The 15,962-nt window shown below is 52.5% G+C and overlaps 3 protein-coding genes and 1 pseudogene across 3 annotated transcripts; 2 read left to right on the top strand and 2 right to left on the bottom strand.

Moving 5' to 3' along the window:
* Positions 1–6,030: 6,030 nt before the first annotated feature.
* SAPIO_CDS9655 (uncharacterized protein) lies at positions 6,031–7,430 on the top strand (the record flags this gene model as incomplete). The annotated part of the gene is made up of 5 exons (XM_016790992.1): positions 6,031–6,311; positions 6,439–6,593; positions 6,667–7,153; positions 7,218–7,283; positions 7,346–7,430. The coding sequence occupies 5 exons, from the start codon at positions 6,031–6,033 to the stop codon at positions 7,428–7,430; spliced, it is 1,074 nt and encodes a 357-aa protein (XP_016639502.1).
* Positions 7,431–7,546: 116 nt separating this feature from the next.
* Positions 7,547–10,171, bottom strand: SAPIO_CDS9654 (AdoMet-dependent rRNA methyltransferase SPB1; the record flags this gene model as incomplete). The annotated part of the gene is made up of 3 exons (XM_016790991.1): positions 7,547–8,097; positions 8,161–9,937; positions 10,004–10,171. The coding sequence occupies 3 exons, from the start codon at positions 10,169–10,171 to the stop codon at positions 7,547–7,549; spliced, it is 2,496 nt and encodes an 831-aa protein (XP_016639501.1).
* A 754-nt stretch (positions 10,172–10,925) lies between these two features.
* On the top strand, positions 10,926–13,414 carry SAPIO_CDS9653 (uncharacterized protein; the record flags this gene model as incomplete). The annotated part of the gene is made up of 5 exons (XM_016790990.1): positions 10,926–11,363; positions 11,432–11,518; positions 11,576–11,692; positions 11,753–11,999; positions 12,066–13,414. The coding sequence occupies 5 exons, from the start codon at positions 10,926–10,928 to the stop codon at positions 13,412–13,414; spliced, it is 2,238 nt and encodes a 745-aa protein (XP_016639500.1).
* Positions 13,415–13,899: 485 nt separating this feature from the next.
* Positions 13,900–15,450, bottom strand: SAPIO_CDS9652 (annotated as a pseudogene; the record flags this gene model as incomplete).
* Positions 15,451–15,962: the final 512 nt, after the last annotated feature.

Below are 15,962 nucleotides of genomic sequence, written 5' to 3'. Positions count from 1 at the left end.
CTTGGCCAGTTTGCCCAGAAATTTCTGGTCAACCTCGGAGGAAGCCATTCGTTCTGAATCGGCCCCGCCCACGGTCGTCTGGTCAAAGGATCGTTGGATGGTGTGGTGGATAATAGGTGCTAGTTAGGTGGTGGCGAGTGTTAGGGGAACGAGCGAAGCGAGCCTAGATTTCGGAGAGGAAGCGGATGAGCAACGGGTCAATGATGCTAGGGGACAACTAGCTGTGGAGTCTCGAGGGATCACCGTCGAAGCAGGCAAAAGAGTCGGGCAGAAATATCAGACTGGTCAGGGGCCGAGCTACTAAAGAGACCGAAGGCGTAACGTATGGGGCGCAGTAAGCTCTTGGTGACGGCGTCCGTAGCAAGTAAGGCGTCAATTGAGAAGGTGAGGATGTCGGCAATAAGTATAGGTGAGATTAGGGGTGAATATGAATAACCTCACACGTAGCATGTCGACGTGTCCAATGTCAGGGAGGTGGTGATTACACGAAGCTCAACAGAGGGCGGCCTTTGTTTACACGGCCACGGTCACGGCCACGGCCACGGCCACCTGGTGGATACAAAAATTCCGACAACCAGGAGAGCTACCCTCAGCGGCCGGAGGAACCGAGGCCAGGTTTGGGTTCAACGCGGGGATAATGTCGGATTGGCCTGGTCAAATAACGGGACCTGACGCGTGCGACTCGGAGAGGATGAGTAGCTTTCCAAAATTGGGCAGAAAGAGCGAGGCGAGCGCCCCGAACACGAAGGTCAAGTGCTCTGTGCCAGGACTCTGAGAATTGGGTGGCAAGACGGGCGATGCAAGTTGGGCTTTGCGTGAGAGGTCCTGATGGGAGTTGATAGTGCCAATCAATGAACTAGATCAAGGCATTGGGAGGAGAGCTTGGTGGAGGTGAGTAAGAGAGGCTTCCGTACGAAGGAGATCACGGATTGCCAACCAAGAGCGTCCAACGACAGCTCGGCTCACCCATGAACAAGTCGGTTTCCCCGGGTTCCTACCAACGTGTCGGGAAAAGAGGCAGGGGCGAAGAGTGAGGCCTTGCTGAGATCAATTGACGCGACGCACGATGAGATGCGGGCCAATTGGGAAGGCGAGTTGTCTCCGAGTGGCCTTCCAAGGGTTAGGGCTGAGAGTTTGGGGGGCTCGGCGAGCAAAAGTAGGAATCCTGGGAGAAGCGAGGACACGGAGGCAGTTCACGTTAAAGGGGCAGCCAATGCAGTCCTCGTCATGGAACGAGCGACGGGCCTCAAGAACGAGCAAGCCCTTGCAGACGATGGAATCGAAAGTAAGAAACGAACGTGATGCGCTCTAACCTGCAATTAGGGACTCCAAGAGACACGAAAGCATAACACCCAAACGAGTGACGGGCGAAGGTCAAGCTTCGATGTTCAATTGGGGGTTCGAGACGTTGGAAGGCAGGAAGGCACGGTGGATGGTGGAGGGTGCGGTGCACCTGCACGATGAGTTGTTCAATTGCGTCGTGGAAAGAGCAAAGTGAGTCTTGTCAAATAAGAGAAGGGGAAGGAATTACTGGACGTGTTGCGCTGAAGGTGGGTGGTGGGAGACGGAGTGTGAGCAGCCAGCAGGGGGTGTGTACGAAGTACTGAGGAAAAACATTGGGAAAAGAGCAAGTGTGTGCCAGGACGAAGTAGGAAGTAGGAACGGACTCGATTAGATGTTGCTTCCCGCGAAGTACTCATGCTAGGCTAATGTACGGTCTGTAACATTCGTTCATAAAATCAATACTGGACAACATTATTATGTTCCAGCATTAAAGTAACCATTGCAGCTGATCCATTCCTCTAGTGTATTACCACCACCTCCACGAAAAGAAAGTACGAAGTACGAAGTACATTAAACATCAAATCTCGGCAGACACGTCACTGTGACGGAGATATGTGGACTGGCGGAGCTTGGGAAGGTGCCGGCGAGGGGGAATCGGGAGGGAGCTTATTCAAGAGGCGATGAAAATGATAAACGCGTTTGTTCAAGACAAGGATGGCTTAGATGAAGAAACAATATTACTATGACAGCTCTCTCCCTTGGATGAGTGGAATGAAGGGCACCACAAACAAAGTACTTCGTAGACGTAGACCTAAAAAGCAAAATCACATCCAAAGAACAAGTACTGTCCATCAATAGTAGTTCCTGGCGTCGAAGGGTAACCCGAACCAGGATCAATTGATGCTCAGCGCGGGATGACCTCAATAACCTTACTCGGGAGGGAGCAGGAGCAAAATACGAAGGAGGTAATTTTATGGCAATCAGACTTTGTAGGAGTCTCTACTTGTAGTCTGGTAAGCCTCGGCAGTCTCGAACGTGGAGAAATGAATTTTCATACTTCGTAGACACCGCTTTCCGCTCACATCATGTTCATTCATCCAGGATCACGCCTGTTCCATGCAATGTGCGATGGGGGCAGCTACGACGTACGAAGTATGTACAATCCCTACCGCGTACGCATAGGTCTAAATCTTCCGCGATTGGAATCGCGTTCTCATCAGATTTGATATCTTCTACCCCCTGTCACCAACGCGTGTTATGCGCCGCAAATGCCGCAGCGCAGCATATTCTAATACCGGTGATTGAATGTACTTCGTACCACAGGCGAGAGCAGCTCTTTTGTCCCTTTTCTCTTTACCCCTGGCACGGTTCAACCCCCTGGCTCAACATTGAAGCTTCGTTGGTGGCTTCAATGTCACCCCCTGGGCAGCCGTTTAAAGTGCTTCACTGAGTGAGTTATGTTGTCAGTCACTTGTCAAGTTATCATCATATCTGAAAGGCTGAGCGGTACACAGGTATTTCGTGTTAATACCCGCCTTCCCTCACCCCTCGACGATGCCATCCGCACTGACCTTACTTATATATACTTACAGTAGTAGTTTAATATACCTCTGTAATAGTGTAGGAATTGTGGTAGATGAGGTATGCCAGCCCGGAGCGAGAACAATTGTCATTCAGCGACATCCACGACCTTTCTTTTTCTTTCCCCCTGGACCCCCTACCAAGAAAAGGCTTCTCTTTGCTAAACCAGCAGTTAACATTTTCTCGGACGCCGCTGTCTTATCCGGATAGACGCCATCTAATCTGTCTCGCCTATCTTACAGCGAGTTTGGGTAACTACGTCGTACCGATGATTCATTCTTGACCGCACCATCAGAGAGTTCATTCGCCCGAGACATTTCCCGTCCATAACCTGCAGGTTACCTGGGGTTACTTCCAGTTGAAACGATCTATCGTCAGACATGCTCACGGCTCACATGCAGTGAAGGTGCTTGCAGGAGAGATGCGGCGTGAGGGAACCTGGCCTGGTAGAAAGGAACGCTAAAGAGTTGGACTGTTCCGAAACCCCAAGCTGAGTGCGCCCTGGGCTCCCCGCAATGTCCCTCGTACGAATCGTCGAGGTTCGTGATACTCGCGTGACATTGCGATTGCGGACAAATGCGGATGATGGAGCCGCGAAGAGGATAGTCTCATTCAAACGTTTTGCTTCTTAGTCTGGCGGTGGTGGTGTTTGACGAACGAACCTACCCACTACTAAGATTGATGGTGCTCCTTCTACCGAGGAGCCAGCTCGGGAGCCTTTTTAGGTTGAGCAAGCTGGACAGATTAGTGGGTAGCGTGCCACCTGCTAGTGGCTTCATTTCGCGCTTCACTTCAATGTTCAACGTGAGGCGCTCCAGCCCAGTAAAAGTGGAGATGGAGCGCTGCAATCAGAGTATTGGGAGGTATGAAAGACACGAAAGGGTCATGTTGAAAGTTTCCCGAGCTGATGTCTACGATTGACACCCGATGCAGCTGAGGCCAAGGCATTACGGGCTCAATATTGCGGTACAACCCGGCTTCATGAGCACCACACACCACCCAAGACGTGTCCATATCAACCCACCACCAGCCACCTCTTTTTTTCCGTCGCGACTGGGTGCCTCAAACGACAGCACGAATTTTCGCAATACCTGCTCCCAAGAATGTCGCTATTGCTCTTGGAAGCACCAATAGATGCATTTGGCGCAAATTCCACAGCAGGAGTAAACTCGCCCATGACACGCTTCGGATTGATTCGTCTGAAGCGCCTCGATCTCTAGAAAGGTATCGAGTTCGGTTTCTGTCAAACTTACGAAGCAGACACGATGGACTCGAAACACTTCAGGTGGAGTCGGTGTTAATTCTAGCGTTATCAGCCAGCCCAGTGCAACATTCACTCCACCACGCTTGGCCTTTCGAGATGCGACCATGCGCGCACCATTTCTGCCGCATGCAATCACCGGTCGTTTGCCGACCTGGACTGGTTTGTGGCGGAATTTACAACTGATGAAAAGGTGGTTCAACGATCACCCTGTTTGGAATTCTTTGCGAAGGACATTGACGACCCAAAGACGTTGCGAGCAATGACAACTGATGCACATCTGTGGCCCAAGAACCAGGTCTGAAACTGGCGGTGAGGAAATATGGCCTATGCTCCCAAACTCCAGCGCCGGGGGAACGGCTCGGATTGCTTTCCAATGAAGCGAAGCCGTTATTTGAGGGAACCAGATCGCGGCCCGTTGAGAACGTTTGTGGAGGGATCTTTGGTTGGTATATGCTGTGTAACTGACATCTTACGCTGCAGCGAAGGAGAGGGGTTGCTGAGACTCGAAAGGGCTCTGACCTTCCTTTAGTGGGCTCATCCAGAGCACAATCGATTCCGGATTCCAACGCTTCTTGTAGCCCAGCCCTATCGGTTGTTGATATGGTTAATGGCAACGGATGGACACCGAGAACCCAATCTCCACGTCTGCCCGCTCAATGGGGACCATCAGATGAGCCAATGATCTGATCGTTGTGGTGCTGCGGGCTGACAGAATGTAGGTTAATCTGGGGTACCGCACTTGAAGTGTCAGCCTTTGCGATCCTTTTTATTTGCCTCCCAGGCCAGCTCTGGAGTGGGTCATCTTGATGTGCGCCCGCTTAACTGCCCCTCGCCGCCGCCGGCTCGGCCGTCGTATATCTCTCGTCAGCCCTGGATGATGGCTTCGCATAGCATATTTGCTTACGGGGGCATTACAGCCTCTGTTATATTGCTATTGGATTCTTCTTCTTCACAGTACCCTCTTTATGGGATTGTACGTCCGACATTCCCATGAAACGCTGGAGTCGAGTCATACGTGAGCGCTCCTTATGCTCGGTCACCTGGAAACAGGCGGTTTCTTGGGCAATATGGATTTGGCTTTTCGATTCCCATCAGCCCGTGCCCATCAGCGCGTGGTAATATGACATCTTTTTATTTTACTCCGAGATCCGACCATTCCTCTTTCACTCTCAAGTGAGACCACTAAGCAAACCTCGCGGAAGCTATGCGACGGATGGGAAACACGACGCAGAAAGCCACGTTGAAGAACCTGGCACCCAGTTACTCCCGGACACCATGTTTCGAATTAGATTCTGGTGTCGAGGTTCGTCTAGGGCTTGTAGTGCTAAGAATTGCTGTTTGCACATTCCTGTCTTGACATCATTTCACGTGGGGGTTTTGTCTCGCTGTTAGACGTGCTGTCGAGGTTTGAGGTGAGTCTGGAACATAATAGACTGATGTGTTATATTTAAATCTCCGGCTTATATCAGGATAGAGTGTGATATCCTGAATCCTCTCGTCATAGAATCCAGGCCGTGGTCTTGCCCTTCTCATTCTTCCACACCCGGGTCGCTGAGTGCGTATGTCTAGTTAGACTTCAATGAATATTTGAAATAGGATTTTTTGCACTAAATTATTCAAGATCGACAAGTTCCCCGATGAACTCGGGTTGCGGTAGTTGGTGATGTTAGGTTCACAAGCCGTTGGGCTTGAGAAGTGAGGATGAACCCTAACCCTTTCTCTAGGTGGGACGGAAATTTTCTCATCAGGCCATTTCCATCATCCATCACGACGGAAACTCGAATCAGCACACCTCTCCGAAGCAGGTTACATATGCGAATCCCGCAAACCAAGTAGAAGCAGCTCGGCGCAAAACACAGCTCTTTGAGCCATTCCGTGCAGTATTCCTTTTTTCCGAATCAATGACCCCGCAGCACACTAACGCCGACGCCGGGCCGGGCCGGGCCCCGAACCCTCTCCTCGGAGACCTCATCACCACGTACAATGACCTGAATAGCACCGTAATCGACGAGCTAGATGAAGAGCCCAGCGCGCTCGAATTCATGCGCTACGTGGCGCGCAATACGCCATTTGTCGTGAGGGGCTGTGTGCCAGACTGGGAGGCGTTCCGGCTCTGGGACAAGGAGTTCCTGGTTGACACTATGAGGGGTAGGAAGGTGAATGTCGCCGTTACGCCAAGGGGGTGAGTGAATGATTGAATCTCCCTCCTGGACAATGAGACTCTGCGTCCTTTCTTCTTTTGTTTTGAGATTGGGTGTCGGTGGGATGAGAGGATTGTGAGACTGAAGATTCCTTGTTTGAATGGATAGGAATGCCGACGCACCGACTCAGATGGAAGACGGTTCCCTCGTCTTCGCAAAACCGCACGAGGAAGACCAAGACTTCGAAGAATTCCTAAACTATGTCATCAACCAAGAAAAGAATCCATCCTCCCAAGGCTCAGAAATCCGCTACGCTCAAACCCGTAACGTCTTCCCCTTTCCTCACGCCCGTTCTCGTCGTATGCAATATCTCACTTACACATACATCTCCTCCAGAAAACAACAACCTCCACGACGAATATTCCCCCCTTCTCCCCCACCTCCCCACAACCATCCCCTTCGCTCGCATCGCCCTCGGCCGTGCCCCCGACGCCCTAAACCTCTGGATCGGCAACTCCCGCTCCGTCACCGCCATGCACCGCGACGGCTACGAGAACCTGTACGTCCAGATCCGAGGGCGGAAGCACTTTGTCCTCATGCCGGCACTGTGCGCCCCCGCTGTGCGGGAGCTTAGGTTGGATCCGGCTACGTATCGGAGGGAGGAAGGGACTGGGAAGTTGGTGCTTGAGAGGGACGTTGTTGAAGGTGGAGATGAGGATGCACGCGTGCCGTTTCCTACGTGGGATCCTGATGGCGTGGCGGTTGGGGGGCGGGAGGGGATTGAGGGGAGAGGGACGGTTGAGGGGAATGTGTTTGCGGAGTTCGTTCAGCCGATGAGGGTTACTTTGGAGCCAGGGGATATGTTGTATCTCCCTGCCATATGGTACGTGCGATGTTATCACAGAGTGAGCTGGGCTGGGATATGAATCGTCTAACGGGGTTGATAGGTATCATAAGGTGTCCCAGTCGTGCAGCGAAGACGACGAAGGTTTCGTTCTTGCAGTCAATTACTGGTATGTTTCCCATCTCCCTCGCTTATTTATCCTTCTACGTGCCTCATCTCACTCTGTGACAGGTACGATATGGATTACAGCGGGCCATTGTATCCTCTTACCAACCTCGTGAGGACCATGAGTTCTGCTTTACAAGGTCCAAAATGAATATCATGCTTAACCCCTATACACCTAAAGAGGCAAGGTCATGTCCAAAATCATTTTATATGCGCCCGTCCTATGCCTAGAGTAAAAAGCCTCGTACACTTTTCTCTTCTTCCATTTTACTTCCTCTTGGCTATCCTCTTCTGCGCCCTCAACTCCTTCTTCATACGAGGATCCACCATGCGATATCGTCCCTTAACACCCTTCGGCCTACCCTGAATACCCCTATTCGCATTCTTCGCCACGACGACCTTGACAGGCTTCCTCGGCTTCTTCTGGTTAGCCTTAGCCATCAGCTTCGTGATACTATCTGCCTTCTCCCTCTCCGTCATGCCCTCGTCGTCGTTGAGGAGATCCGACTTCTTCTTCAGCTTCTCCAGCCTCTGCGCTGCCTTGAACTTCTTCCTCGCCTTGGCCTCCTGCACCTTCTTGATCGGTCGCGCGTTCAGTGCTCGTAGTTTCTGCTTGATAGCTGCCGCCGCCTCCTTCGTGATGGGCTTGAGAGGCTTGTCGTGCCGAACCTCGTCGTCGAGGAACCAGTCGGGAAGGCCGTCGCGGTCCCGGAACGCCCACTTGTTGAATCCTTCGTCGATGAGATCGCTCTTCGTCTTCTTGCCAGTGGCAAGGTCATGGGCTAGCGTCATGGCTTCGGCAGTCACGATATCAATGTCTAACCAATAGTTAGTATATCCCATGAGTGAGGCGTGGGTTAGGGGGAAATTAAATAACATACCGATCTTGCCATCTGACCGACGCTTGTCTTCTTCTTCCCAGTCATCATCCTTGTTATTCTTTACAACTTCGAAAGTGTCTTCCTCCTCGCTGTTCTCCGAATCGGAATCAGACTCAACGGCTTGGGATTTGGCTTTAGTAGTCTCCTTGGCAGAAGGGGCAGCTTCGGCCTTCTTCTTCTTAGCCTCCTCCTTCTTCGTCTTCTTCTCCTTCTTGGGGGCCTCGGTCATTTCCGTGTCTTCATCATCTTGGATGCCCAAGACATCTTTAAAGATGTCCTGGTTGAAGAAATTCCGCGCCCGCTTGGACAGGGCACTATCCGCCGGCTCATCATCGAGGTCTCTTAACAGCGACTTTCCAATACCCTCCGAATCGTCACCCATCTCATCGCCACTCTCTTCTTCGAGCTCGGAATCATCGCTTCCCTCGTCCGCACTACCCACAGCCGATAGACCCTCCCACTCATCGTCAAACTCCTCCCGGGACCGCTTCGCACGGTATTTAGGGTCGGCGTCAGACTTTCGCTCCCTATACTGATCGTACATGGCATCGAGCTCTTGCTCGAGACGATCCTCCGTCTCGTCTTCCTCGTCGGATGAGCCGATACCGCTGTCGAGCTCGGGTTTCTTCTCGGGTTTGGTGAATGTAGCCATCTTTCCGCGGGCAATATGCCTTAGGGCGTCCGTCTCATCTATCGACTTGAGCCTGAACATGGAACCCTCTCCCATCTGGTTATCTTGCTCCATTCCGATATCCATGGGCGCCGTCATGTGCATTTGCATCCGGACAATCTCCTTTTGCTTTCGCTCATTCTCCTTGCGCCTCTCTCGCTTCCTCTTTGCACTCTCCTTATCTTTGAGATTCTGAAGCTCTTCTTGGATCTTCAGCTCTTCGTCCATGGACTCCACCTCGGCGACCTCTTCTGTAGTTTCCTCAGTCTTCTTGGTGGCCAACCCAAATATTTCTCGGACCCGAAGACGCCACTTGAGCAGCAGCTTGAACTCCTTTCGGCCAAGGACCTTAAGGTCCGCACAGCAGTTCCGGATGTCCTCCGTGGTCTCGGGGAGCTTCTCCAAAGCTGCCAAGGCAACGTCGCCGTTGGGGGGTTGTGCAAAACTCAACGTGTTGCAATTGGCTAGGATGGCTAGGGGATCTGTCGTCTGTATGAATTCACTAGCGGTCACTTCCTTAAACTGAGTGTAGTCGCCCTCCTCGTAACCCTCTCGCTTTCGCTTCTTCGTCTCGGGGTTGTACACCTTGGCCTCATTGTTGGGGGTGGGGTTGGAGAGTTCGGCAAAGACTGATCGGGGGTCAAGGAAGCGGGGATCAATGCGCTTGGGTGCCTTGAAGCCTCTGCAGACGACGAAAATTTCGGCGGATACGTTTCGAGAGGAGGGTGGCTTCGTGGCCTCGACTTTGGTGAAGAGCTGGTTGAAGACCCAGAGAAGAGGGTTGTAGTCCTTGGAACGGAAAACTTTGGTGACGAAAGTACCACCCTCCACCAAGAATTCCGTAGCGAGCTTCATTGATTGTAGGACTAGTTCGGCCTGGTTGAACGAATCCTGGTTCCAGGCAGTACCAACGTTGGGAGCACCATCGTGCAGAACGGTATCGGCTTTCCATGTCTTGAGATGCTGTCGAATAGTCGCTCGGCACTTGTCTGTCGTAATATCGCCTTGGAAGGTAATGACTCGGGGAATAGGCTTGATCGGGGACAAATCGACACCGACAATCAAACTGTTGACCGGCATCGTTTCGGCTGCAACTTGACACCATGACTGCAGAGATTTAAGCTTTAGCATTAGAACATAAGGGGGAGACGAAAGCTAGGCTGATGAACATACACCTGGCGCAGCGCAGAGATCGATGAGAACTTTGCTCTTCTCGAGGAAGCCATATTTCTTGTTGAGTTGGATAAGCTTAAAGGCAGCACGAGCACGATAGCCCTTTTCCTTTGCAAGCTTGTACCACTTGTCGAGACGGCCTTTGCCGTGCTTCTTTTGGATCGCCATCTTCCGTCAAGCCGCCAGCTGATAATTGGTGGATGGAGGGCCGAGTTGTAGTTGAGTTCTGGGACGGAAGGATGTGATGGCGGCAATCTCCCAGTCCTCCTTGTCTTGGTTCTCTTTGCAGCCCCGCGAGGTAGAGACGTTCGAAATTTTTTTTTTCTTTCAACACTGTGGCTCGTCAGTGCGATAAGAAAGGCGGTGGGTGCGATAACGGAAAATATTCGGTTTAGAAGGGGAATCGAGTGGGGTTGCCAGTCAATTGAGGCTTGAGGCTTGTGTGTTGAGGCACCTCGGTACCGGGTACAGCTACGCTACAGTGGGCTGTACCGCGCCGACCACCTTGCTAAAAGTTTCCAATTTGGTCCCTGTCGAAGTGGGTCCTCGCGTCGCCATTGGCCTGTCACGAATCCACCTCATCGCGTTTATAGTGGCGTTCAGCACCCGCACCCGCGTTAAGTGTCTCCTCATATAAGTCCACCAACTGCAGCCTCTAAGATTTGTTCTGTGCCCTGCAAGTCCAGCCTCCCAGACTGAGATTTGATCTTGAAATCCGAAGTTCAACCCCAACCCTTTGTGGAATTCTTTTCTAACCCTAGATTGACCTTTTCTTGTAATTCTGGTATGACTTGGTGACATATATTTTAAAAGTAGGACTGTCTCTCGGCCACTATCCTTCCGAGCATTCAGTCCTCTCAACATACCTCCGTGCCCTTCCTCCGACCTCCGATATCCCACACTCCCCTCCTTTCTCACCACCATGACCGCCACCATGGACCTCGACGATATTCCCACGTCCTCACAAGAGCCTCCGCTCGCTTCCGGGGCAAGCCATAGTACCCCGAATCGAAATGCCTTTCTCTCCCCTCCCAGGAGGAGGGAAAGGAGGAACCCTTCCGTTACTCCCCGGAGATTCGCCCGCTTCTTCGGTCCCATGCTTGCCGGGAACTCTTCTACGTCCGGACTCGATCCCCGACCGGCATTAAATGAGATGGGTGATTCTGTGACAAACCACCAGGGTTCTACAGTCAAGAGGAAGCTGTTTGAGTCCAGCTCACACTCGCTCACTCTATCTCTCCCGGAACCCGAGCCCTTGATGAAGCGTGTGAGGGTTCAGGACAGCAACCCTCATCCATTCAGCGATGAGAACATCCCGTCCTTCTCCCACCGTCTTTCTGGAGCCCAGCACACTCTTGAGGTATGTCTGGTTCCCTCCAAACCCTTGGTGGCTACTCTCGTTGCGCTCGCTGACATATATATTCATAGGACGATGCAATCCCATCTTCGCCGTGTGTACCTTCGAGCCCTCCACCCTTCCCCCAAGACATTGATGATCTCCAACCGAAGACTCTAGTAAGTCTGCTTCCCCCGTCGGGTTCTCTAGTTTCGTAGTTGACGGATGAGAATCAGAATGACTTCTGGCCGTGTTCGAGAGGAGCCAGAGCCCGCCGGGAAGGTATAATGAAGTCTTTCGGCCGCAGCTTCGAAAACACCTCCGATATAGACGCCCTCGATGACGAAGGAATGGTATGTTTTTAAAACCTAGCTGCAGTTATCCACATATCTCTAACGTTCTAATGCTCGCAGGATATCGAAGAACCCGTCCCCCCTCCCCAGCCCATTAAACGATTCCGAGCCACAAATTTCCACAGCCGACTACTCGTTCGCGAATTTGGCCATTCCACCCGCATGCTCCCGAGCACCTATCAATGCCCCGTTCCCGATGTCCACCCCGATCTCTCCTCTTTCTGCAGCAGGAGTAACGACGTGATCCAATGTACGAGTTTCAAAAACGAATCGCAACTCATCCCGTTCAGCCTAGCTACCTCAACCAGTAAGTGCCCTTGAAAAGGAGTTGTTTCCGGTCAATAAGACTGTTGCTAAATAGTGACGGTAACAGATCAAGGGAAATTGGTAACGGCAGTAGGGGATGAGGAAGGTTATGTCCGGTTTATTACGAGGCAGAACGATGATGAGCTTGCGCCTGAATATTTCTGGCAAGCCCATGCTAACGCTATCATGGACCTCGACTGGTCACCCTCCGGTACTCATCTCGCAACTGCTGCCGGAGACAGGAGCGCGAGAGTTCTTGACGTCGTGTCTCAAAGCTTACTCTTCAACCTTACTGGGGGACATGATAGCTGCCTGAGACAGGTCAAGTTCCAACCGGGAAATGGCGGCGGCCACATCTTGGCCACATCCGATCGAACTAGCAGGATCCAGATATGGGACACAAGATATAAGCGGTCAGTCAGCACAATCCCGGAGGAAGTCTTGGTCCAGCCCGACGGAACCGTCCTTTCAGAGTCAACCTCCTCGACCTTCGGTGACCCCATCAACACCATCTGGGCCGGCCACTACCGCAAGCGGGACTACAACTTAGCCTCCGTGACATCTCTCCAGTGGCTTTCCCCGGGTCAAAGCCACCTTCTCCTATCCGCCTCCGAAGCCGACTCGACAATCAAGCTCTGGGACTCCCGCTACATCAGCTACACGCGGGACGACAAGCCGAAGCCCCTAGCCTACACGGCCCAGCCTAGCGACCACATCCGCCGGCCCTACGGCATCACCTCCCTGGCGCTCAACTCGGATGCCTCGCGCCTCTACGCCGTCTGCAAGAACGGCACCGTCTACGCCTACTCGACCAGCCACCTTATCCTCGGCCACGGGCCCGAGCTCGCCACGCTCGAGACGCCGCGACCCCGCAACGGGCGGAACGTCGAGGGCCTGGGACCCATCTACGGTTTCCGCCACGACCGGCTCAAGGTGAACACATTTTTTATCAAGTGCTCCATCCTGCCTCAGCACGTCATGGGCACGGAGATGCTCGCCGTCGGAAGCTCAGATAACTGTCCCATCCTCTTCCCCACCGACGAATCCTCCATCCGCTCCCAGTGGCCCCTTCTCGAATCCCACCCTTCCTCCACTTTCACATCCTCCTCTCAATCCGACCCCACCATACCCCTCTCCTTCTCCTCCCAAACCTCAGACCTTACCTCGTCTTTCTCACCCTCCCGCACCCCCATCGTCCGCAACGGCGTCGCCCTCGTCGAAGGCACCTCCCGCGAAGTCAGCTCCGTCAAGTGGACCCCCGACGGCCAGCTCGTGTCCATTTCGGACGACTACTCTATTCGTTTCTGGTCCGCCGATGCGGAGCGGGCGCGGTACTTGAGGAATTGTGGCGATTTTGGAGGGTTGCGGTTCGGTGCTGGTTGGGCGGATGTGGTGGATACGCCTTATGATGAGTGATCGATTTCTTTTGTTCTCGACTCTTTTTTTTTTTTTGGTTGGTTCTTCACAGGTAGAAGGATGGTTTAGCGTCATTGAAGCATTGCATCTGTAAATATGGGAAATGGCGTTTTTCGGCGTTAGTAGGGATTATCTGGGACGGGTTCTGGGCTTTTGCATGTTGCGATTTAGATGGTGAGAGTGGGAATCACTGAAATGCCAGCCAACTCAACATTCAGTCCTTGTTCAAGAATCAAGCACTTCTGTGATATCGAATGCAACGAACTGTATCTGAAAGTATAGAATCAATGCTGATTGGGTATAACGACTAGGTATGAACATCAATCTCTAACTGCTATACAATAAATGATAAGTCTATTCCTCGAGAAATTCCCAGCTATGCAGAATCATTGCTGCTTGTCCTAAACCCTTCCAGGAAGGCCCCCTGTTTCTCTTCCCAAAAGAAAGAGCACACCCGCTTAGCGATATCCAAGTGTCTTGCATGGTCACAACTCCAATTGACCCATCCCAGCCGCCTCTCGTGCAGCAGCTTCGGCAGCAGCCTTCGCAGCAGCCCTGGCGATGGCTTTCGGAGTTCCTGGCCTCCCCATGTAGTAGCCCGTGATGATAATCGCAGCGCTGAGGCCAAATCCAATCAGTGCGGCCACATAAGCCAGCACCAACAGGACCGTCCTCAGAACCGCATCGCTCTGATACCTTGGTCGAAGAGCTTGGTAGCCCTCAGCAGCTTCGTCGCCTTCATCTTGCCCGTCGTAGGTGAAAGCCTGCTTACGTTTTTCCGAAGGAGGAAGCTGATCGACGAAGCGGACGGATTTCTTGGATGCTGTGCTGTCTTCGCTTCTCCTTCCAGCTTTCTTTAGGGTACTTGGGATAACTTTTGGCTCTGATATCTCGTTTTCGCAGGCGTAAGACTCTTCACTACTTCTCGCGGCTCGTCTTTCATTGCGCTCCTTTGTGACGACGACACTGTTACGGAGCCGTTCGGAGCGCAGTGAGTATTCGGGATTCAGGAGAGCATTGGCTTGGGTGTCGGGAGGAGTCAAGAGGTCGTCGAGCTGTTGGAGGACGGCTTGCATCTGGCCAAAAATGACCACCACTTCTTGTGTTATCTCGTCCTTTTCAGCGGAGGTGAACGTGAACTCGGCGTCGAGGAGGCGTCGTTTGTATTCCTCTTTGAGCTCCTCACCATCGCGGGGAGTGTTGAAGTGTAAGAAATCAAGAGGAAGCCGAGAAAATGAACGCGGGCTATCGGTGAGGAAGGAACCCTCGTGTGTTGAGCTATGAGGGGGTAGGGAAGACATTGGAGAAACAGCTGGTGTGTCGACTTGATCTTGGGAGGCGGTTGTCGTCAAGCCAAGCCAAGAAGCTTTGTAGGCCCAAAACTCATCACCGGCAGCTTCGAGGGGAGCTCTAATATATCTCGCACGGGCGCACAAGGCCATGTGGAGAATATATCCATAAGCGATAAGAACATGGGGACGTTCCTGTATCGAGTTCCGGATGACGGATGTGAAATCTTGCAAGGCGCCCTTGGACGATACTTGGCGAAGCTGGGCATCCACTTCCGTGGCGGACCATCCCGTCATTCGTTGCAAGTCACGCCACAGCGCATCCGCTCGTTGGAGGCCGGGTAAGCGAAGATCCGAAAGTAACGACCGTACTCTTTCAGGGACAGTGATTCTACCGGTCTCCAAGGACGGAAGCTGAGTGCTGCCAGAGCTCTTCAGTGGTTCCGGTGCAAGGTCGAGCTCCAGGCTCTGCGAGCCAGCTAGACTCGTGTTAGTAGCGGGCGCCCGACCAGCAGGGCTGTTCACAATCTCCTGCCAGAGGCTCTCAAAAGTAACATAGATGGGCGCAATATGGAGAAGGCCTGATGCGTATACGGAAGGATTGGTCGTCAGTGGCGGGAGCGCCAAGGGGAGGCGAGAGACGATGAACTTGTTAAGATCCTTGTGCATCGATCTCGTCGCCCGTCTTAGTGATGTGGAGAGAGTCTTTGGGCTTGCCGCTTGGGCGGGCCTCGTCGCGGGGGCCATGGTTTCGCAGATAGAATTGGGAGAGAAGAGTGGCAAGTTCAATGTCGCAAAGCAAGGGAGTAGGTCTTGGTCCAAGAGTATCCGGAGTTGGTGCGGATGGCGTGTTCTAGGAGGCGTGTTAAAGGAAGACAAAGGAAGTACAGGACAGTTCAAGCCCAGGTTGTGGTTCAAGCGTACAGGGCAAACGAAACTCGTGACGGGGTATCAGAAATAATCTATTGTAAAAAGAAATGCAAACAGTTGAGGAGAGTTGAAATCACAAAGAAGGGAGAGATAGAGGCATCATCGGCCTTGAGAGCAACAGATGAAGAGGTCAATGGAGGTGGAGGGTTGTACAAGAAGACAAGAACGATTGACAATGAAAGTACTCCGTAGTTTCGAGCTGGAGCAGCAAGAGGAAAAGGTCCCCCCACTCGGCTGGGGTTCTTGAGGCAGGTACAATGAACTGTGTGCCTGGGGATGCCCCTTGGGGTGGATGTGCGAAATGTGCAAAACTGGAAGTGTGGTGCGAG

Source organism: Scedosporium apiospermum, assembly GCF_000732125.1.
Source record: "Scedosporium apiospermum strain IHEM 14462 chromosome Unknown SEQ_SAPIO_0143, whole genome shotgun sequence".
Lineage (NCBI taxonomy): Eukaryota > Fungi > Ascomycota > Sordariomycetes > Microascales > Microascaceae > Scedosporium > Scedosporium apiospermum.
Note: the sequence above shows the minus strand (reverse complement) of the source record. Positions and strands in the feature narration are given on the sequence as shown.